The sequence below is a fragment of the Salvia hispanica genome, chromosome 2 (assembly GCF_029641045.1).
Source record: "Salvia hispanica isolate PSC_SH4W2 chromosome 2, Shi_PSC_v1, whole genome shotgun sequence".
NCBI classification, from domain to species: Eukaryota; Viridiplantae; Streptophyta; class Magnoliopsida; order Lamiales; family Lamiaceae; genus Salvia; species Salvia hispanica.
Window position 1 is genome coordinate 27,964,968 of NC_142693.1, and position 22,491 is coordinate 27,987,458.

At 38.7% G+C, this 22,491-nt stretch overlaps 1 protein-coding gene and 2 pseudogenes across 2 annotated transcripts; 2 read left to right on the plus strand and 1 right to left on the minus strand.

The window, feature by feature from the left end:
* Positions 1–2,399: 2,399 nt before the first annotated feature.
* LOC125191120 (transmembrane 9 superfamily member 7-like) lies at positions 2,400–5,276 on the minus strand. 2 transcript variants are annotated; one of them, XM_089065724.1, is made up of 7 exons: positions 5,147–5,276; positions 4,490–4,647; positions 4,284–4,399; positions 4,088–4,196; positions 3,908–4,023; positions 3,667–3,820; positions 2,400–3,584 (listed from the first exon to the last, which is right to left on the minus strand). In XM_089065724.1, the coding sequence occupies exons 2-7, from the start codon at positions 4,625–4,627 to the stop codon at positions 3,330–3,332; spliced, it is 888 nt and encodes a 295-aa protein (XP_088921850.1). In that variant the 5' UTR covers positions 4,628–4,647; positions 5,147–5,276; the 3' UTR covers positions 2,400–3,329. The 2 variants fall into 2 exon arrangements, with proteins under 2 accessions (XP_088921850.1, XP_088921849.1); XM_089065723.1 differs by having other exon boundaries at positions 4,284–4,647.
* A 13,131-nt stretch (positions 5,277–18,407) lies between these two features.
* LOC148932043 (uncharacterized) lies at positions 18,408–19,526 on the plus strand (annotated as a pseudogene).
* Positions 19,527–21,137: 1,611 nt separating this feature from the next.
* LOC148932044 (receptor-like protein 7) lies at positions 21,138–22,324 on the plus strand (annotated as a pseudogene).
* The last annotated feature ends 167 nt before the right edge of the window (positions 22,325–22,491 follow it).

The following is a 22,491-nucleotide window of genomic DNA, read 5'->3' on the forward strand; positions in this document are numbered from 1 at the left end:
ACCTAGATCTGCTCTTGAGGCCTTGCTGATTCCTATTTGGAAAACAGCCATGTTAGAGGAATTTTTGGCTCTGTTGAGAAACAATACTTGGATTCTAACCAAACTACCTCAAGGCAAGAATTTAATTGGTAACACTTGGGTTTTTAGATTCAAGAAACATGCTGATGGCAGTATTGCAAGACATAAAGCAAGATTAGTGGCACAAGGCTTCTCACAGGAACCTGGTTTTGACTTTGGTGAAACGTTTAGTCCTGTGGTCAAGCCTACTACTATCAGGTTAATTCTTTCTATTGTTATCTCTCTTGGCTGGAATATTTCACATCTTGATGTGAATAATGCTTTTCTACATGGTGATTTGGAAGAGGACATTTACATGAGACAACCTATAGGTTTTGAGCAAGGTGACCCCTCTCTTGTCTGCAAAACAAGAGAGACATTGTATGGCTTAAAACAGGCTTCCAGATCTTGGTTCCTAACTATTCATGTACTTTTATCTCTTGGTTTCTCCCAATCCAATGCAGATACTTCCCTATTTTTCAGGATTTCTGCCAAGGAGACGGTCTATCTGCTTATCTATGTTGATGACATGCTCATCACTAGTTCTTCCCATATTGCTGTCAAAGATGTCATTTCAAAGCTCAGCCATCATTTCTCTTTAAAGGATCTAGGGGAAGTGAGGCATTTCCTTGGAGTTGAAGTCACTCACACAGCACAAGGCATCCATTTTTGCCAAGCAGCCTACATAAAAGAGCTCTTGAACAAGGTACAAATGCAAGACTGCAAGCCCTATCCTACTCCTATGTTGAGCACTCTCAAGTTGTCCAAAGATGATGGAGATCCTTTTATAGATGGCAAGCTTTACAGAAGCACTGTTGGAGCACTTCAATATCCTACAATTACCAGACCAGAAATCAGTTTTTGTGTTAATAAGGTGAGTCAGTTTATGGCTGCACCTCTTGATTCACATTGGAAAGTAGTAAAAAGGATTTTGAGATATTTAGCAGGTTATGTGGATTATGGCCTACACATACAAAAGTCGGATTTCACTCTAACTGCGTTTTCAGACTCCGACTAGGCAGCAGATCTTGATGATAGAAGGTCAGTTACCGGCTACTGTGTATACTTTGGGAATAATTTAATATCTTGGTCTTCTAAAAAGCAAGCCATTGTTTCGAGATCAAGCACATGGGCTGAATATAAGAGTCTTGCTCAAGTTGTTTGTGAAGTTGGTTGGGTAACATCTTTGCTTAATGAGTTGAATGTGGATTGTGGAAAGACTCCAGTTGTTTGGGTTGATAACATGAGCACGATTGCCTTAGCAAGCAATCCTGTGCTGCACGCACGGACCAAACATATAGAGATTGATGCACACTTCATAAGAGACAAGGTGAAAGAAAAGAAAATTGAGTTGAGATATGTCCCTTCTGATGAACAGATTGCAAACCTCTTGATCAAGCCCTTAGGCTACCAATTCTTCTCCCGACTTCGAAACAAGCTTGGCATTTGTTCTATGTCTGGGATCGAATTGAGGGGAAGTGTTATCATGGTGATCCAAACTGAAGTTCCTAAAGAGAAGCCAGCTAAAAGAATTTGTGATGCTACATATCCAATGTCAAAGATAATATCTAGTTGTGTGACTCGACTTATTTTAACCCTGTAGCAATTAGCAAGCAAGAGTATCGTATCCCACAGAGACAAATTCGTATCAACTTAACTACCACGAACAAATGTTGACTACTATATAGAGAATCATGAAAGGTTTGGTTGTTTTCTAACACTGATAAAAGCATATAATAAGTAAATAAACAAGTAAAAGCAAGTAAACACGGAGTGAAAAGATAATTTGGAGAAAATTGTAGAACTCAAGGATCCGATGCACAATTCCAAGCTCTTATCCAATCAAATTGTCTTACTTTTTGGTGTCGCTAGAGTTATTAAGTCGACCACAATTATAGATTTAACCCCCTCCCGAGGTGAGAAACCTGTAGATTAGGTGCTAAGATTGAAGTCCCATTCTAATCCTAAAACCCCTAACTCCCAAAAGCTTGATTAGGTCAAAGACCTCACTCAAAATCTCAACTCTCCCGAATTTTATTGCATTAAGGTGTGAATTATTCTTATTTCCAGATTAATTATTTCATCTTCCGATTAATTTAATTAATCCTACACAATCAAGTGGTGATCAAGCAATTGAAAGGAATAAACCCAAGAATAATCAAATAACTACAAGAGCAAGGCAAGAACAAAATTAATTGGATAAAAACTATGAAACTAGTGCATCATCACCAAGAATTCTATAAAAAAAGGGGTTAGCTACTCATATTCTTCATAAAAACCATGTTCAAAACAAAAGATTCTATGAAATACATGGAGAAAAGATTAAGATACTCCTGTGAGAATGAATCTATGGAATGGCAACTTCAATCTTCCGATTGGAAGTCTTCAATCTTCAATTCCATCTCTCAAAGTGTTCTTTGGGGCTGTGTATGAGTGATGGAGGCGGTGGGTGTTGAATGATATGAACCCTGGGCGTTTTCCCTTTAATCTCCCATCAAAAATCGCGATTTTGGCAAGAGAATACGTCAAAATAGCGTACCCGGCCGGGTGGAATTATAAAGAGCAAAATTCACCCGGCCAGGTGGTCATTTTCGACCACTTTCTGACCCTTTTCGCGCAGAATCGCTGTACCCGGCCGGATGAATTTATAGTGTAATAATTCACCCAGCCGCATGAAAGTTTCTAGACAGCGCAGTGTTCTTGTAACGGCCATAACTTCTTCTACCGAACTCCGATTGAGGTGTGCGAAATACCCACGCGAAGCTCTTTCGAAGACGAAGAGATTGATATGCATTAGGGGCTGATTGAAGTTTAAAGTCTCCAGTAAATATTGTCTCAAACCAAGGCTGCTGCACATCCACATATTTTGTGTCTTTTCTACACATTCTTAACAAAATGGTCAACATACCAACATAATAGAGAAGTAGATATAAACATGTCCAATAATAGACAAAATATGATCAAATTCATACATAACCACCCTCTAAAACCATGTAAAATCCAAGTATGTCATTATGCCACGTTGGAGCCGATGCTAGCTGCTCCTACATGGAAGGAAGTGCTGCTTAGTGGAATCGGCTGATTGGTCCAGGTACAGGCTTTATCTCAGCACCTGAAAAAGGATGGACCACACCTTATTTCTCTTAATGAACATTGTCTTGTAGTTCAGATTTTACAGCTTGTTTTGTTAGGGATTTAGGGTTTGACTAATGTCTAGGTTGTTCTCCAGCATAGTATATATAGAGACAAAGTTGTAACAGCCGGATTTGATTTCAATGAAAGCTTAATGCAAAAACTCTTTTCTTCCTCAAGTTGCAATGTCTTCTTTTACATCTTGCTGCAAATTCTGTTTTTTGGCCATTTTTATCAGCAATGCCCTTGCGCAGAGTCCGCATCATGATCGTTGCCACTGTGCCACAGAGGAAGAGCATGATCAACAATGAGTTGGCAATTGGGAACCAGTGGATTTGTCCATCATTGATCCAGAGGTAGACATCCCACCTTGATGCCCACTCACTCTCACTCTTCTGCACCAGAGATTTGTTGTAGGATGATCCATATGGAAGAAACGAAACTATTCCAAAAACGCGAGATAAGAAAGGGAGATACCTTGTAGACAACATCATATGAAAATACGATATCTGCGCCTGCGTAAACTTCCTGAAGAAAAACACCACTCTCTTCAAACATGTATCTGGTGCTGTTATTGCATGTCGACACGTTCAATCTATTAGTATAATCCCACTGGACCTCATGCTTAATGCTGAAGGGAAAAAAGCAATGAATCAAATCCTGAAGGAATGAAATAATAACAGTCTTTGAACAAGTCCAACACAATTAAAGAGGTAACCTGTTAGGAGTAACTTCAAACCCCACAATTCTAGCAGAATTAGCTTCTTCATCTCTATGGTACATCACTTTGAAGCTTAAGTGATTAGTGATATAATATGAATACACTTCATCAGTCTGCAAAAGAAGGTACACTCATACACACATTTGACTCTTCAAGAAAAGCAACAAAGATACTAACCCATTCGTAGAATGCCTTGAATCCAACTTCAAAACCCTGCTGGTAGATAGTTGATGGACTTCCATCTAGATTTTGCTTACGTACAACAACAGGAAGATCGTCTAGAATCCTGCATAAACATTTGTTCGCAGTGGTTTTAATTCACACCAAATATTTATAACACATAACAAAAAAGGCAACATAGATTGGTTCCTACATATATGCTCGGTACTCGTCATCAATTTTTTCCTTAAAATCCTTCGCATCTTGAGCACTTAGGACAATTCTGCTAGTCACTGTGCAGGATTGCTCCTCTCTCATAGTCATATGGAACTTATAACATCCCAAGCTCCATTCAGAAAATATTGACAACAATGCAATAAAAAGAGAAAATACGGAAAGGAAGTAGTGATAGATAGTAACTGTATAAACAATAGTACGGTCACCACGAAGAACTTGTCCAAAGTTTTGAGCAGCATCTCTGATTGTCGGCGGCCTGCAGTATTTCAAGTAGTAATAGTCATATGGAAGTAGTATCTTTGCAGATAACAGCTTGTTCATTTCAGTTGAAGTTCATCGCCCTGTTAAGAATGCACAAACTTTACAATGGGAACAAATTGCATAAGCAAAAATCACTAGAAGAAAAAATTAATGACAAATCAGCCATTTTTTCAAATATTAGCTGATCAAACATGTATGAGATCATTGCATTCAAAATATCATTGCCCTTTCTTTCTTAGTTTCCTTTACTTATGGTTGGTATAAATAGCAAAATGAAGATCTGAAACCTTCAAGGAAAACTCTTTGCATTGTATTTAAGTATTATGGATTTTTGTTTATACTATTACTAAACTACCAACTAAAAACACAATTGAGCTAACATAACAGATTTTTCAAAATTGTAGGTGAAACCATACATACAAAAGTAAAATCTGCTGCCCATACCAATTCCAACAATCAATCAATAAACTGATGCAAATCAATCGAATCAAGCGTCACAGCATAAACGAATCGATATCAAGAAAAGAAAGACCAAAGAAGCTAGCTAGCCTCAGTGAGAGAGAAATTAAGAGGCAATACTCTTTGAAAATAGCGAGGCGCAACGCGGAGGGGTAGAAGGAGGTAGCAGTTGTGATGAGCAGAAGACAGAAGAAGATGAATGACGTAATCCGAGGCATTAGTCCAGCTTGTGAATGAGAAAGAGATTGAATTTCCGTCTTCTTCTCGGTTTTGTGGTGAATTCCATGGCAGCAGGAGCTATAATTCTCTCAGTAAGTCAACTTTGAGTCGTTACTTTTAATGACTAATTTGCCCCAATTTTTTTAAACTTTCTTCAATACTCCATTCGTTCCATAGTAGAATAGTCATTTTACCTTTTGGTACTTTCCATAGTGGTGGAGTCTGTTTTCTTTTTTAGTAAAAGTCAACACATTACTTCTCACTTACTTAACTCTCTTTTATTTTATTCCTCTTCATCTTTTTTTTCATTTTCTATTTTATTCTTCTTATATCTAACCCACTTAACACAATTCTCTTAAATCTATTGTCGAAAAGAAACGTCTCCGATGCTATAAAACAGAGGGAGTATATTTTATTTTATAGCTAAAACTTCGGATTTACATACAACACAAGATAATTTAACGGCGAATACATGAAAAGGCGAATAATTTTAAAATCAGTCAAGGTTTGGTTTGGTAGTCAATGTTGGCAAAATAAGCCAAATTATAAAAAGGCTGTGGCAAAATTTGTGTAATAAGTCATGCATACACTTGAAGAGAAGATTAAGCGATGCTAAGCGAATGCAGGGATGAGATCACAGATATGGTGGCGTAGGAGTTGTTAGTCTCCAAGTGGGAGATTGTTAATTATGGAGCCTAAAATATCTCCTACCATATTTAGGATTTGTTTCCTAGAAGTATATTTCATTGTGATAGATTTATTCCATAAAAGATATTTCCTTATGGAATATGTTTCCTAGTTTGACTAGAATTAGGGCTCTCTATTTTGCTTATAAATAGAGATGTCCCCTAATTGTAAAATCATCCTAAAATTATATAGTGAAATCCCTAGCTTGGCATCGCCCCCAGACGTAGATACACTTTGTATCGAACTGGGTAAACAATTCGCTGTGTTCATTCTCCTTTCATATTCGTGATTGCCTGTGTTTATTTCCCAACAACTGGTATCTAGAGCCTAGGGTTTAAGAGGAAGATTGCTATAGAGAAGTTCGACGGATCTGATTTCGGATTTTGGAAGATGCAGATTGAGGATTACATGTACGGTAAAGATCTGTGGAAACCTTTAAAAGCCAAACTCGAAAAGATGGAACCGGAGGAGTGGGAGCTGCTGGACAGAAAAGCGATGAGCGCGATTAGGCTATCGTTGTCCAAGGAGGTGGCTTATCACTCGACTGCACCAAAGTCGACGAAGGAGATGATGAAGATATTGGAGGATATGTATCAGAAGCCATCAACGGCAAACAAGATACATCTGATTAGACGATTGTTTAATTTTAGAATGCAAGAGGGAAAGCAGGTGCAACAACATCTCAACGAGTTCAACATGATAACTTTGCAACTAAACTCGGTTGATATAAAATTCGCTGATGAAATTCGTGCCCTAATTTTGCTATCGTCCCTACCTGAGAGTTGGGCTGGCACAGTGACAGCAGTTACTGCTGCAGAGACAAACCTGACAGTTGACAGAGTAAGATATCCGATGATTGGTGAGGAAGTTCGCCAGAAAGAATTAGGATCTTCTACTTCTGGTCAGTATTGAGTATAGAACAGAGAGGCAGATCGAAGGGAAGGCAAAATCGTGGAAGATCAAAATCTAGAGGAAGGAGCCAATCCAAGAATGATTTGGATCAAGTTAAATGCTGGAATTGTGATGAGTTTGGGAACTTTAGAAATCAGTGTGAAGCACCGGAGAAGTATAAGAATAAGGATCAGAAGGACAAGAAGACAACAAACGCTACCATGTCAGATGATGATGGCGAGGCGTTGGTCCTAGTGTTAGTAGTCCGATGGAATCGTGGGTATTGGATTCTGGAGCGTCGTTCCATTCATGCAGCAATGTGGAGGTAATGGAAAACTACGTTTTCGGCGATTTAGGGAAAGTATATCTAGCTGATGACGAGCCCTTAGATATCGTAGGAAAGGGAAACGTGAAGGTAGTGACATCCAATGGATCCGTAATAAAACTGAATGGAGTCAGAAACATTCCTGGATTACAGAGAAACTTGATTTCGATTCGGCAGCTTGATGCAAAAGGGTACACGGTAACATTTGGCTGCAGTAATTGGAAGATTGCCTAGGGAGCTATGATAGTAGCTCGAGGTAAGAAGGAGGACACGTTGTATACCACAACTAACTCCAAAGATTGCATTGATCTTGCAAGTGAAGCAAATAATGCAGATTTGTGACATTGTCGTCTTGGCCACATGAGCGAGAAAGGGATGAAGATAATGTGCTCAAAAGGTTTAGTGTCGGGCCTGAAAACAGTTGAACTTGGCCTATGCGAGGATTGCGTGTTTGGAAAACAGAAAAAGGTGAGTTTCTCAAGAGGAGGCAGAAAATTGAAGACGCAGAAGTTGGAGTTGGTCCATAGCGATCTATGGGGACCAGCACCAGTGAAGTCCCTAGGAGGCTCTGAATATTATATGATATTCATCGACGACTCCACTCGAAAGGTATGGGTTTATTTTTGAAGAGTAAATCCGATGCGTTCGATGCTTTCAGGAAGTGGAAAGCCCTTGTTGAAACTGAAACCGGGCTTAAGGTGAAGTGTCTAAGATCAGATAATGGAGGAGAATATGAACTTGCATAGTTCAAGGAGTTTTGCACAGAGAATGGAATTCGCATGGAGAAGACTGTGCAAGGAACTCCACAGCAGAATGGAATCGCGGAGCGCATGAACAGAACGTTGAATGAGCGAGCAAGATGCATGAGGTTGAAAAGTGGATTGCCAAAGAATTTTTGGGCAGATGCAGTCAACACAGATGCGTTCCTAATCAACAAAGGTCCATCAGTTCCGTTGGAGTTTCGGATACCCGAGGAGGTTTGGACAGGAAAAGAGGTGAATCTATCTTACCTACGTATCTTTGGTTGTGTTGCTTATGCTCATGTTAGTTATGTTGAGAGAAGTAAGTTGGATGCCAAATCTATTAAGTGTACGTTCATCGGTTATGGAGGCGATGAGTTCGGTTATAGACTCTGGGATGAGCAGAACCGTAAGGTTATTCGCAGTAGAAATGTCGTTATCAATGAACATGTATTATACAAGGATATATTGGAGGTGTCGAGTTCCAGCAGTTCTAAGCCCCAAGTAGTCGAGCTAGACATCTCAAACTCGAGTGGGAGCAAGGAGAGTCAGAATGCTAAAGATGTGCTTGAAGAAGAACCAAGCACTCCACCACCAATTATTCCGCTGCCTAAACAAACTAGAGAGTGACGTGCACCTGATAGATACTCGCCCTCTAATTTCTATTTGTTACTTACTGATGGTGGTGAACCTGAGTGTTATGCAGAGGCAGGAGAAGGCCATGATAAACGAAGGTGGAGAATTGCCATGGATGACGAGTTTGCCTCTCTTCTCCTGAGTGGCAAATGGGAGCTTGTGGAACTTCCAAAAGGGAAAAAGGCATTGCATTGCAAGTGGGTCTATCGAATCAACGGTAAAGCTGATGGTAGCAAGCGCTACAAGGCTAGGCTGGTTGTCAAGGGATTTGAGCCACGATACGGTATTGATTATACAGATGTCTTCACTCATGTTGTAAAATTGACTACTATTTGTTTAGTATTGAGTATGGTAGTTGCAGAAAATCTATTGTTACATCAGATAGATGTAAAGACGACATTCCTTCATGGTGATTTGGAGGATGAGTTGTACATGACACAGCCTGAGGGATTCGTAGTAAAAGGAAAGGAAAATCTTGTATGCAAGTTGAAGAAGAGCTTGTATGGTTTAAAGCAAGCTCCAAAGTAGTGGTACAAGAAGTTTGATGGATTCATTGGCTATAAAAGATGCTACGCTGACCATTGTTGTTACTACAAGAGGTTTGACAAGAGCTATCTTATCCTGTTATTATATGTAGATGATATGTTGATCGCAGGAGATGATCCAAAGGAGATGGATAAGTTGTAAAGGCAATTGTCTGAACGATTCTATATGAAAGATCTTGGAATTTGAGAAGATACTTGGAAGTGAGAATCCAGCAGACATGTTTAGTAAGGTGGTGACCTTAGAGAAATTGAAGCTATGCATAGTTTCAATTGTCCTTGGAACTTGAAGAGAAGGTTAAGCAATGCTAAGCGAATGCAGGGATGAGATCACGGATATGGTGGCATAGGAGTTGTTAGTCTCCAAGTGGGAGATTGTTAATTATGGAGCCTAAAATATCTCCTACCATATTTAGGATTTGTTTCCTAGAAGTATATTTCCTTGTGATAGATTTATTCCATAGAAGATATTTCCTTATGGAATATGTTTCCTAGTTTGACTAGAATTTGGGCTCTCTATTTTGCTTATAAATAGAGGTGTCCCCTAATTGTAAAATCATCCTAAACTTATATAGTGAAATCCCTAACTTGGCATCGCCCCCAGACGTAGATACACTTTGTATCGAACTGGGTAAACAATTCGCTGTGTTCATTCTCCTTTCATATTCGTGATTGCATGTGTTTATTTCCCAACATTTTGTAGAAGGAAAAATAATTTAACATTTTTTCATCTACTAATTCTACTAACTAGGAAATAAATAAAACCAATATAATTACTTTCTTAGCCTGTAAGTCTTGTCTTCTAGAACTACATCATACTCCCCTTCTTGAAAAAGACTTGTCCTCGAAGTCTGTCCTCGAGTCTACTTTAATGAAATAGCATCTTAACCCAATCAAAATAGCCTCCAAGTCTTGTCTTCTAGTGCATCAGTTTTTCTGTAACTTTTGCCACAAAATTCTCTCTTTTCACATCCTAGTAGCCAGTTTTTCTTTACTCGTCTTGAAGAGGAACTTAGAAAAAAATTATTTTAGTTTTTAATAGCTGTATTAACGACATGGAGAGAGTTTCCCCCTACTAATATGGTTTTCTTGTCTTGGCATTGCTACTACTAGTTAAAGTATTTAAAATAATACTCAACATTTACTCAGTGTTTATCACTTGTGTCTTGGACCATAATTTATATTTTCTATTTTAAATACACCACAAATTAAAATACTTAAATATTAATCAAGGTTTCTCACTTATCTCTTAGATTCATGAGATTACTGAATATTTAACAGTTAACACATATGTCTTAGATAAACGAGGTTGAGATTTCGAGTTATTTTTTAACTGTTGGAAATAGTGTACCCTTTACACGGGTAACTCTTGCTATTACAAAAGAACCAAAAACTAGAAGGTAAATAAAACAAAAGAAATACAATAAGAGAACAAGATGCAAACTATTGTCTTCTTCAAGTCGAGTCGAGGTAACCCTCTCCCCGCAAGACGAGATACGCCCCGGCTAGTGATCACGGATTGGCGCAACGTCCCCAAAGATGAAACGACTTTCCTCCTACCGAGTTGAAGCACCTCAAACTCGTAGGCTCCGGCGAACTTGAATTGGAGGCGAGAACCGAGCAATGTAGTGCTCCTAAGATGCGAACTAGAATGCTTGAGCTTAGAGAGAAGAGAGAATGATTGTTGGTGTGTTCTCATCTCCCAAAACTCCATCTATTTATAGGAAAGGGGAGCCTACATGAAAGGTCTTGGTATTAAGGCACTCCATAAACATTTTGGAGGTTACACCATATGAAAGGCCAAAGGCCTAGTCTTTAGGAATTTCCCACATGTTACATGTTTTCCTACAATCCCCCACATTGGTTAGAGCGCCGCAAGCTCAAACCAACACCAGACACAAATGCATGTATGCGGACTCTTTGCTCAGTTCTCGAGAAACGATACTGTCTTTGGAAAGGTAACTTGTGGTTTTGAACCTTCCATAGTCAACACTATCGGACAAACCGGCGGGCTAGTGGACGCGATGCCTTGAACTATTCCTCCTTGGTGTATGCCTAGTCAATAGCATCAACACAATATTGTCTCAACTCCATCAGTTCTCACGTTTGTGTCCGTTTCGGCCGTGGAACACCTCTTTGGAATTCGTAAGTGACTCACACACACGAAGCGGCCCCACTTCTCACTTACATAGGTGATTCTTTCATGAGTATCCTGCCATACTGCATCTCCTTGAGATTTCAAGAATCATTAAAAGTCAAAAGACTTAGCCTCTTACCACGTGCAGGTTACAACACTCAATGCTTTCTAAAGAATGGGCGAAGATAAATATCTTCTGAGTGTTACAACTAGATTTGTATAGCTTTGTTTCCCATTGAACCAATCCCATGGGATCTCCAATCGTATGGTTGGGTTACCACTATACTCATCTTTTAAGATGTGATTTTCAGTCTCATTCCTTTTAGCAATTTATGCATTTGATCACGGTTTAAACCTTTTGTTAATGGATCCGCTATGTTATCCATCGACTTAACATAGTCAACTGCGATAACACCACTTGTGATCAACTGCCTTACGGTATTATGTCGTCGACAAATGTGTCGAGACTTACCATTATAGAAGCCACTGTGTGCTCTACCTACAGCTGCTTTACTATCACAGTGTATCACTACTGTGGGTACTGGCTTCTTCCAACATGGAATACATTCTAGGAAATTTCTGAGCCACTCGGCTTCTTCCCTTGCTTTATCCAAAGCGATAAACTCAGATTCCATGGTGGAACGAGCAATACACGTCTGTTTCGTTGACTTCCACGAAATAGCACCACCCCCCACAGTGAACACATACCCACTCGTCGAAAATGAGTCTTTTGAATCAGAGATCCAATTTGCATCACAGTACCCTTCAAGTACTTGGGGATATCTTGTGTAGTACAATCCAAAGTCAATAGTATACTTCAAGTATCTCAAAATTCTGCACAGAGCTTTCCAATGTTCCTTGCTTGGATTGCTCGTGAATCGGCTCAACTTGTTCACCGTACAAGCAAGATCTGGTCTAGTACAGTTTGTGATAAACATCAAACTTCCTATAACCTTTGCATACTCTTCTTGAGCAACAGGCTCACCCATATTCTTGCTTAGATGGACATTGAGCTCCAAAGGAGTCTTTGCTGGCTTACAATCAAACGAGTTGAATTTCTTAAGCATTTTCTCAACATAATGAGATTGCGTTAAGGCAATTCCCTCATTAGCCCTCAAAATTTTGATTCCGAGAATCACATCAGCTAAACCCATATCTTTCATATCGAAATTTCTTTTTAACATGTTTTTTGCCTCGTTAATAATGGCACTATTGCTGCCCATTATCAACATATCATCAACATAAAGACACACAATAACAAACCCGTCATCTGTGTTCTTAATGTAAACACACTTATCACACTCGTTGATAGTGAATCCATTTGTCAACATTACATTGTCAAACTTCAAGTACCATTGCAATGGCGCTTGCTTCAATCCATAAAGAGACTTTACCAATTTGCATACCTTGCGTTCTTGCCCGGGTACAACAAACCCTTCAGGTTGCTTCATGTATATCTCTTCTTCCAAATCACCATTCAGAAACGCAGTTTTCACATCCATTTGGTGAATCTCAAGATTGTGCAACGCAGCAATCGCAAGAAGCACCCGGATGGAAGCTATTCTCGTAACAGGTGAGTAAGTATCAAAGAAGTCATGCCCTTCTTTCTGCTTGAAGCCTTTCACCACTAGGTGAGCTTTGTACTTATCTACAGTACCATCGGGTTTATATTTCTTTTTCAGAATCCACTTGCATCCTAAGGCCTTGCAGCCTTCCGGCAAGTCTACTAACACCCATGTGTTATTTAGCATAATGGATTCCATTTCACTGTTGATAGCTTCTAGCCACCACACTGCGTCTGGGCCAGACAATGCTTCTGATAGTGACTTTGGTTCACCATCCAACATAAAAGTTATGAAGTCTGGACCAAAAGTCTTAGCAACTCTAGCTCTTTTACCACGTCTTGGTTCTACATCCTCGGGACTTGTCCTCGTCACTTTTGGAGAATTAGAACTAGTGGTTTCATCCATCGTTCTTTCACTAGAATGATCATCTTGCTTCTTTCAAGGAAACACATTCTCAAAGAATACAACATTCCTTGACTCAATTACTGTTCCTTCAGCTACATCAGGTATAGCTGACTTATGAACAATTATTGTTCCTTCAGCTACATCAGGTATAGCTGACTTATGAACTAAGATCAGGTATAGCTGACTTATGAACTAAGAAGCGACATGCGCTACTGTTCAATGCATATCCAATAAAGATACAATCGACTGTTTTAGGGCCAATTGCAACTTGTTTTGGAGGCGCCACTTGTACTTTTGCTAAACACCCCCACACTTTGAGGTATGTATATGAAGGTTTCTTTCCCTTCCACAATTCATAAGGAGTCACATCCCTATTTTTGAGTGGAATCTTATTTAAGATGTAATTTGCGGTTAGCAAAGCTTCCCCCCACATGTTCTGGGGTAAACCTGAATTAATCAACAGAGCATTCATCATCTCTTTCAGTGTTCGATTTTTGCGTTCAGCAACACCATTCGACTGAGGAGAATATGGAGCCGTGGTTTGGTGAATTATACCACTTGCATGACATAATTCTGCAAACGGCGCCACATATTCACCACCTCTATCACTTCGAACACACTTAATTCGACAATTAAGTTGATTTTCGGCTTCATTTTTTAAGTCTTTAAACGCTTCAATTGCCTCATCTTTACTTCTTAATAAGTAAATATAACAATACCTTGTGCAATCATCAATGAATGTGATGAAATACTTTTTACCACCTCTAGTTTGCACAAATTTTAAATCACATATATCTGTATGGATCAACTCTAGAGGTTTGGTGCTTCGTTCTACCGAGCGGAACGGCAGCTTGGTCATTTTTGCTTCAACACAAACTTCACATTTCTTTTGTGAATTAAACTCATCAACTTTTAGTAAATCAAGATTTACTAATCTTTTTATAGCATTTAGATTCACATGTCCTAATCTACAATGCCATAAATCGGCGCACTCAAACAAGTAAGACGAAGAAGCATTCTTATTATCATTCACTTGATTCGGTACACGGCCAGTGGCCATTACATTAATTTTGAACAAGCCATTGGAAAGATAACCTTTTCCAAGGAAAGTACCAAACTTGGATAACATAAACTTGTCAGAATCAAACACTAGCTTAAAGCCATGACTAACAAGCAAACTACCAGAAACAAGATTTTTGCGGATGTCTGGGACATGCAGCACATCCTTCAGCTTCAGCTCACGACCAGATGTCATTAAGAGCTTCACTTCTCCCATCCCAACGACTTCAGACGAGTCTTGGTTTCCCATGTGGAGCTTCTTCCCTTCTACTTGCTTGTAGGTCGAAAATTGGCTACGATCAGAGCACACATGCACAGTAGCTCCGGTGTCAACAAACCAAGCCTTCGGATTGTCAACATGGTTCACTTCAGAAACCACAGCAGCCAAGTCATCATCGTTGAAGTCTCTCTCGACCATGTTAGCACTCTTCTTGAATTTCATCCTTTTAGGCTTTCGGCAGTCCTTCGCCATGTGGCCCGGCTTATCACAGTTGAAGCAGTTGCCTTCAAACTTTCGGACAGCAGCTACCTTCCCCTTGCCCTTGTCATTTTCCCTTGGGCGGGGACGCTTGGAAGATCCTCCCTTCTCCATCAAATTTGTCTTGGCATGTTCAGGCCCTCCTGACTTCTGATGGTACCGCCTATTATCCTCTTCTACATGAAGACGGACAATCAGGTCTTCTGGCTTCATCTCCTTTTTCTTGTGCTTTAGATAGTTCTTGAAATCTGTCCAGTACGGAGGAAGCTTCTCGATCATTGATGCAACAACAAACTGGTCTGGCAAGGCCATCCCTTCAGCGTGGACATCATGGATAATGATTTGCAATTCTTCAGCTTGCTCTACCACAGAGCGAGAGTCCACCATCATGTAGTCCAGAAATTTTGCGACTACAAATTTCTTTGTACCGGCGTCCTCGACGCGATACTTCTTGTCAAGAGCCTCCCACAAAGCTTTGGAGGTCTTAGCCCTGGCAAAGATGGAATAGAGACTATCCCCCAAGCCGTTCAAGATATAGTTCTTGCACAAGAAATCCCCTTGATGCCAAACATCATAGGCAGCCCGGACATTAAAGTCCGTCTCCTCCTCTGGTACAGTTGGAGCATCCTCCTTGAGGAAATTAGCAACACCCAATGTAGTTAGGTAAAACAGCATCTTTTGTTGCCAACGCTTGAAATCCAAGCCCTTGAATTTTTCAGGCTTGTCAGCTTGAGCCATGACCCTTGAGGTCAAAACAGGTGCCATCGTTGAGGTGTTAGCGGATGCAGAAGACGATCCAATGTTGTTGTTTCCGTTCCCTCCAGCTTCGGTCGACATGATTTCCACAAGAGTACACTATCTCGTCTTGCGATTGTTGGAAATAGTGTAGCCTTTACACGGGCAATTCTTGCTATTACAAAAGAACCAAAAACTAGAAGGTAAATAAAACAAAAGAAATACAATAAGAGAACAAGATGAAAACTATTGTCTTCTTCAAGTCGAGTCGAGGTAACCCTCTCCCCGCAAGACGAGATACGCCCCGGCTAGTGCTCACGGATTGGCGCAACGTCCCCAAAGATGAAACGACTTTCCTCCTACCGAGTTGAAGCACCTCAAACTCATAGGCTCCGGCGAACTTGAATTGGAGGCGAGAACCGAGCAATGTAGTGCTCCTAAGATGCGAACTAGAATGCTTGAGCTTAGAGAGAAGAGAGAATGATTGTTGGTGTGTTCTCATCTCCCAAAACTCCATCTATTTATAGGAAATGGGAGCCTACATGAAAGGTCTTAGTATTAAGGCACTCCATAATCATTTTGGAGGTTACACCATATGAAAGGCCAAAGGCCTAGCCTTTAGGAATTTCCCACATGTTACATGTTTTCCTACATTAACATCATAAAAAATTCCTCCACTCATTATACTTAAAAAAAATAACGAATTTTGATTATTAATTCAAGGGCATGAGGTAGTGATTGATTTATTTGTGCCATCGTCTTGGGAGTTCAGTGGCTGCAGAGTTTGGGCAAGATTTGCTTAAACTATCGTAATTTATTTATCATTGCATTGGTTATCTTTATTTGAGGAGGTCAAGTCAATTGATATTCTATTCAAGTAAGTGAGGATTTGATTTGATTTGTTTTAGAGTTGTGGTGTTGAAATAAGACTCTTGATGATTTGGTATTTGTTCCTTTCTTTTTTATCTATCAACATTTGTTATCTTTACTTATTGAGTTCGCAGTTCTCATACAAAAGATTAACATATGATTAATTTGACCCAAAATAATATTCTATTTTTTTTACTAGTAATTTCTCAAGGCCTTTTGATTAGAATACAAATTTAGGGCCATATATATAGTATTTTCCATGACAAAAAGATTATCAGGTAATTTGGCCCACAAATAAAATTCTACTCCCTCCGTCCCGCTTTAGCAGTCCCATTGACTTTTTTGCCATCTTTTTGTAAAGATTATAAAAAATAATTAAAGTGGAGAAATGGTAAAGTAAGAGAGACAATAATGTAGATAAGACTCTTCTCTATATTGATCTCTCTCTTAATTTACCATTTCTCCTCTTTAACTATTTTTATCATTTTTATAAAAAGATGGCAGAAAAGTCAATGGGACTGCTAAAGCGGGACAGAGGGAGTATTTTCTTGACCAAATACAGTACCGATCGATTTTCTCAAGAGCCAAAATAATGACTAGAACCGACAAGTCATAAAAAGTTAGGTTAGAGAATTAATTAGAGAAGCTTCCCTCATTTTCACTCAGTGAGATACCAATTTATGGTTCAAGTGGCACAGAGAATTAATTAAGATGCTTCCCTAATTTCAATTAATGAGACACCAAATGCGACTTTATACGCATTAGCTTCACTCGTATCCACTCCAGTAGACAACACAATTTTGGAAAATTTTGACTTTACAATTGACTTGACTTGGAAAAGATTTTTCCTCCAAAATGTTACCTTCACTACAATTATTTTAGCTGATATATACTCTGTCATTTTAAAATATAAATACTTCCGTTTGGACCGTCATTTAAATATAGATTTTTATTTTGGAAATTTCTTTCACTTTAATAAGGTCGGACTATTTCTCCATTAGCATTTTAAAATGATGGTGTTAGAGTTACCTGATTCATATAATCTAATTATATGATCATTTGTGTCAAGAGCTGAGCCTGTATCAAAGCTGGCCTATTTTTTCGTATCAGTTTTTACTCTTATTTTTTATGTTTTTGTTTTTATTTTATTGTTTGTGTAATATTTCCTTTGCAAGTGCAAAAGCTAACAAGTTTTCTACTTCTCTACCTAGGGATGTCAATTGGGCTAACCCGCTCGGGTTCGAGACAATCCACTCGGATTGTCGGGCTATTTAGGTGCGGGTTATACGGGCTATGAATTTTTCGGGTTATAAATTTTCGGCCCTAACCCTAAATCTTCGGGTTTTGAGCTAACCCACGGGTTGTTCGGGTCCATAATACTCTTATATTACTTTCTATCAACTCCAAAATTCTAAATTATTAAAAAACAGATTGGTGCAAATAGTAAAGTATTATCACAGTCATCAAGAGAAAGAAAATAATAGCAATTGAAAATTGAAACAAAATAGATAAATATATCGTTTAATTAATATAACACATGACTCTAACTACAATTAAATGGAAATCATGCATTTCATATAACCCTAACTTTTAATTTTAGAGAGAAGACATAATTACTATATTTTCTTCATATCAATGTTGTATTTAATATTGATATTACCAAATATACTTCATTAAGTATATAATCCAAAATTTTAATTATATTTTTATATTAAATGCTTAACCCGTCGGCTAACCCGCAACCTACCCGGGCCAGCCCGCATAATCCGAACGGGTTAGCCCATGTAGCCCGCTTCTGAATATGGGTTGCGATTTTTCGGCCCTAACCCTATAATTTTACCGGGTAATTTGGGTCGAGCCGTGGGTTCGGGCTAGATTGACATCCCTATCTCTGCCCCATCAAACACCAAGCTTCTCTCATTTTCCAGTAGGGGTAACACAAGTTTGGAAATTTCGCACTTTGAAAAAATGTTATTGGAGAAGGTTCAGAAATATTTGTGGAATATATATTTTAATTTTGAGTAAAAGGGCATCTCCTAGTTTGCATATAAATAGGCAAATGAAGTAGAGTAGATAGACAAAAACATCAGCCATGAAAACATCATACCTTATTCTTACATATCTTTCTCTCATAACACTGTGTCTATGTGTGTGTCCTTCAAGAGCAGCCAAAAGTGAAGCAGAGGGTTTGATGAGATGGAAATCCAGCCTATCATCTTCTGCTTCTCTCTGAGTCTTGGTCCCACAACAACATCAGCAACCACTGCAGATGGATTGGCATTCGCTGCATCGACGAGGGATCTGTCTCTGAGATTGATCTCTCCAGTGCAGAGCTTGAAAGAATATCACCACTTTCAACCTTAATAGTAATGCTCTCAATGGCTCCGTACCAGCTGCTCTTGGCAACCTCACAAGCCTCACTCTCTTGGACCTCTCCAACAATTCGTTTGCCGGCGCCATTCCACCAGAGATCGACCGCTTGACAGAGCTTTGATACCTGAGCTTCTCCTACAACCTTATGGTTGGAGAAATCCCATATCAGATTGGCAATCTGAGGAAGATGCGCTTCTAGGATTTGGGCGCTAATTACTTTGAAACTTCTGACTGGTCTCGATTTTCCACTTTTCCTTTCCTAACTCACCTTAATCTTGGTTTCAATGAACTCACCTCGGAATTACCACACTTCATAACCACATGTCTCAATCTTACTTTTCTTTATTTGTCTGAAAACACCTTCACAGGCCAAATTCCTGAATCATTGTTCACCAATCTTTTGCAAGGCCCCCTGTCACCAAACTTCAATTCCTTCATTCCCCGAGAGCTCAGCCTGTGTAACAAGCTGACCAACTTAGATTTATCCCAGAATTCACTCTCGGGGCCATTGCCGGCATCCTTGTCAAATCTGGGCAATTTATCTGTTTTAAGACTATCTAATAATAGCCTGACTGGTGAAATGTTGACCTCTTTCATCACGAGTTGGAGAAAACTAATCTCACTAGATATTCAAGACAATGAATTCAGTGGGGAACTTCCATCAGAAATAGGCTTGCTCACAAACCTCGAGTCTCTGGATCTCTCTAATAACTCGTTTTCAGGCAGCATCCCATCAAAGATAGGAAATCTACAAAATTTATGGGGGCTGGACCTTTCAATCAATAACTTTTCAGGTAAAATACCTCCAAGTCATAAACCGATTGAGTTGGAACTTTGAAAATGATGCTTTATATTCAGGGATGGAGACAGAAATTCAATACAGATGGGGCAAAAATATATATACAGATATTTTAAGAAGTAGAGAAGGGGCATATATGAAGGATATTTCAAAAAAATTTAAAAATTGATAATCAAAATAGTATAAATAATTTTTTTCAGCTGGGGCAGTTGCCCCTTGTGATCCTCATATGGATCCGTCCCTGTTTATATTCCTTATTCTTTTTCATGACTGTTTGCAACGAGTTTGAATAAAATACTTTTTAAAAAGAATGCAATGCATTAATCATAAATGTGCTGTTAAAATACTATCTTTTGACAATTGAAACATAAAAATGAATGTAACAATATCCCACATTGGTGTACACAAAGTGCTTAATCCATTATATAAATCTCATGAGCCCCTCCTCCTATCACCAATTGTTTTTAGGATGGAACCCATGGATTTCTATCACTATCCATGTGCATTTTTAAAAGTAAAGAATTTTGATTTGTATCCTTATTTATCTTACGATGTTTGAAGGTCCAATATCATCCACAATTGGGAATCTTACAAACCTGGTGTACTTGCTTCTCTCTTCCAACAAATTAAATGGTGAGCTCTCATCCTCCATTTGCAACTTGACATCTCTTGAGTAATCTTGTTGGCCAAATACCACATTTTAATAGCTACTCGCGTGCAAGATGTCAAGTGACATTATATAAATATCTCTTGAGTAATCTAGTATGAAGTGACATTATATAAATATCTCATATAAACCTAAAATATAAGATGCCATACTAGTATGAAGTGATATTATATAAATATCTCATATAAACCTAAAATATTATGTCATTTCTAGAATGTTTTGTTATAGTGACTCCCTACATGCCTGCTAGAAAACGAATTTTGTTCCTTGGGATATTACCATATGAGTTTATGGCTATCTCCCAAACTTGTACCATCTACAATTGAGAATCTATAGTTATGGCTATCTCCCAAACTTGTACCATCTACAAATAAAATGGTGCTTTTATCTACAATATTGAGTACTATTAGTTTAGTTCACATCATGATATGCATGTACAGTTTTAGATGTAAAGAAATTTGATTTATATCCTTCTTATATTTTAAATAAATGATTTGAAGGTCCAATACCATCCACCATGGAAATCTTTCAAATTTGAGGGAGTTATTTCTCGATTCCAACAAATTAAATGGTGAGCTCTCATCCCCTATACGGGCTATTATGCAACTTGACATATCTTGAATAATCTTGACAACAAACATATTGATTTTATGCTCTCCCTCTACCGCAAAATGTTACTCCCTCCGCCCACCATAAGGAGTGTTACCATTTATTCACGGCATAGATTTTAAGAAATATTAAGAAAAGTGAATGTAAACAAGTTAGTGGAATATAGGTCTTAATTGTATATATATTAGTTTTAAATCATATGTGAGTGGAATGAGTCGGTGAATGTGAAGTTTATTATCATTTATAGTAAAAATGAATTGAGTCTCCTATTCACGAACGAACCATAATGGATATGGGCCTCCTAATTGCGGAGGGGGGGGGGGGTAATATCTAGTGCAGATAGCAAACATATTGTTACGAATGCATGCATAGTTATGGTACGAATAAATTTGATTTATAACCTTCTTTTATCTTATCTTTCAAATAAATTATTTGAAGGTCCAATTCCGTCCAACATCGGAAATCTATCATACATGGATACATGGAGTCCTTATTTCTCTCTTCCAACAAATTAAATGGTGAGCTCCCATCCTCCATCTGCAAGTTGTCACACCTTTATGATCTTCTGCTCTCAAATAATACTTTGGAAGGAAGACTGTCGAAATGCTTTGGGAACTTCAGCAGATCATTGACCATCTTTCACCTAAACGAAAATCAGTTTAGTGGCCTCATACCATCTACCTTTTCCAAGAAATGTAGTCTTATTTCCATCAATTTGGGTAATAACAAATTCCACGGATGATTACCTAAATCCTTAGTCAATTGCCGAAATCTTACGGGTCTCGATATTGGGAATAACAGAATACAAGACGAATATCCCTTTTGGATGGAATACCTTCCCAAGCTTAAAGTGCTGGAAACTTATCACTTCATTCGCCAACAAAACTTCCATTTCCTATGTGACAAGTTCGGGATATATCCTATAATGCATTTGTAGGCTCTCTACCAGAAAGATATTTCAAGAATTTCAGAGCAATGATAAAGGAAAAGCAAAGAGATGACAAAGAGAGTTCCTATGACAGAGAAAAAGAAGAAGAAGATGACCAATATCAAGGTTTTGTGGGTATGATAGTCACCTTGAAAGGTCAGGATCAGTTGTTCAGTGGACTATTCGAAACCTTCACGACAATTGATTTATCCTCCAATAGATTCTCTGGAACTATTCCACCTTCCATAGGAAAGCTTAACATTCTCAAATATTTGAACTTATCCCACAATAGCCTCACAAGACATATACCTTCATCTCTTGGAAACATGAGGCAGCTCGAATCGTTGGATTTGTCAACAAACAAATTGGATGGAGAAATTCCAGGTGAATTGTCAAGGTTGAACATTTCTTGCAAAATTAAACCTTTCAATGAACAATTTAGAAAAGTGTTGGATTTGGTTGAAAAGTGTTGTGATAGGGTACGATAGTGGATACATAGTTGGGATTAGAATTGGTTACATGATTATAAGAAGTGGAAGGCCAGGATGGTTAGTGGAATTCTTTTTTAGGGTTGGATACAAATATAAGATGAAGAAAAGATGCAACCGAGCTGCACCAACACGAAGGGTGTAGGGATCAGACCACTCGGGATTCGCTAATTACCAGGACCTCTTTTATTGATTGGTTCTGAGATGGCTAATCTCGGAGGTACAAGCCAAATACAACAGTGGTATCTTGATTACACACTAAGTACAATGTTACAAGCAGAAACTCTAGACTAATCTCAAGCACTCCTTGGG

Bases quoted from the DNA above. Each gene is read 5' to 3' on its own strand.
- LOC125191120 (XM_089065723.1), bottom strand. From the start codon at position 4,627: ATGAACAAGCTGTTATCTGCAAAGATACTACTTCCATATGACTATTAC. The intron at 3,821-3,907 runs GTTACCTCTTTA...TTTTCCCTTCAG, and splicing joins TTTGAAGTTACTCCTAACAG to CATTAAGCATGAGGTCCAGT. The intron at 3,585-3,666 runs GTATCTCCCTTT...TCTCTGGTGCAG, and splicing joins CATATGATGTTGTCTACAAG to AAGAGTGAGAGTGAGTGGGC.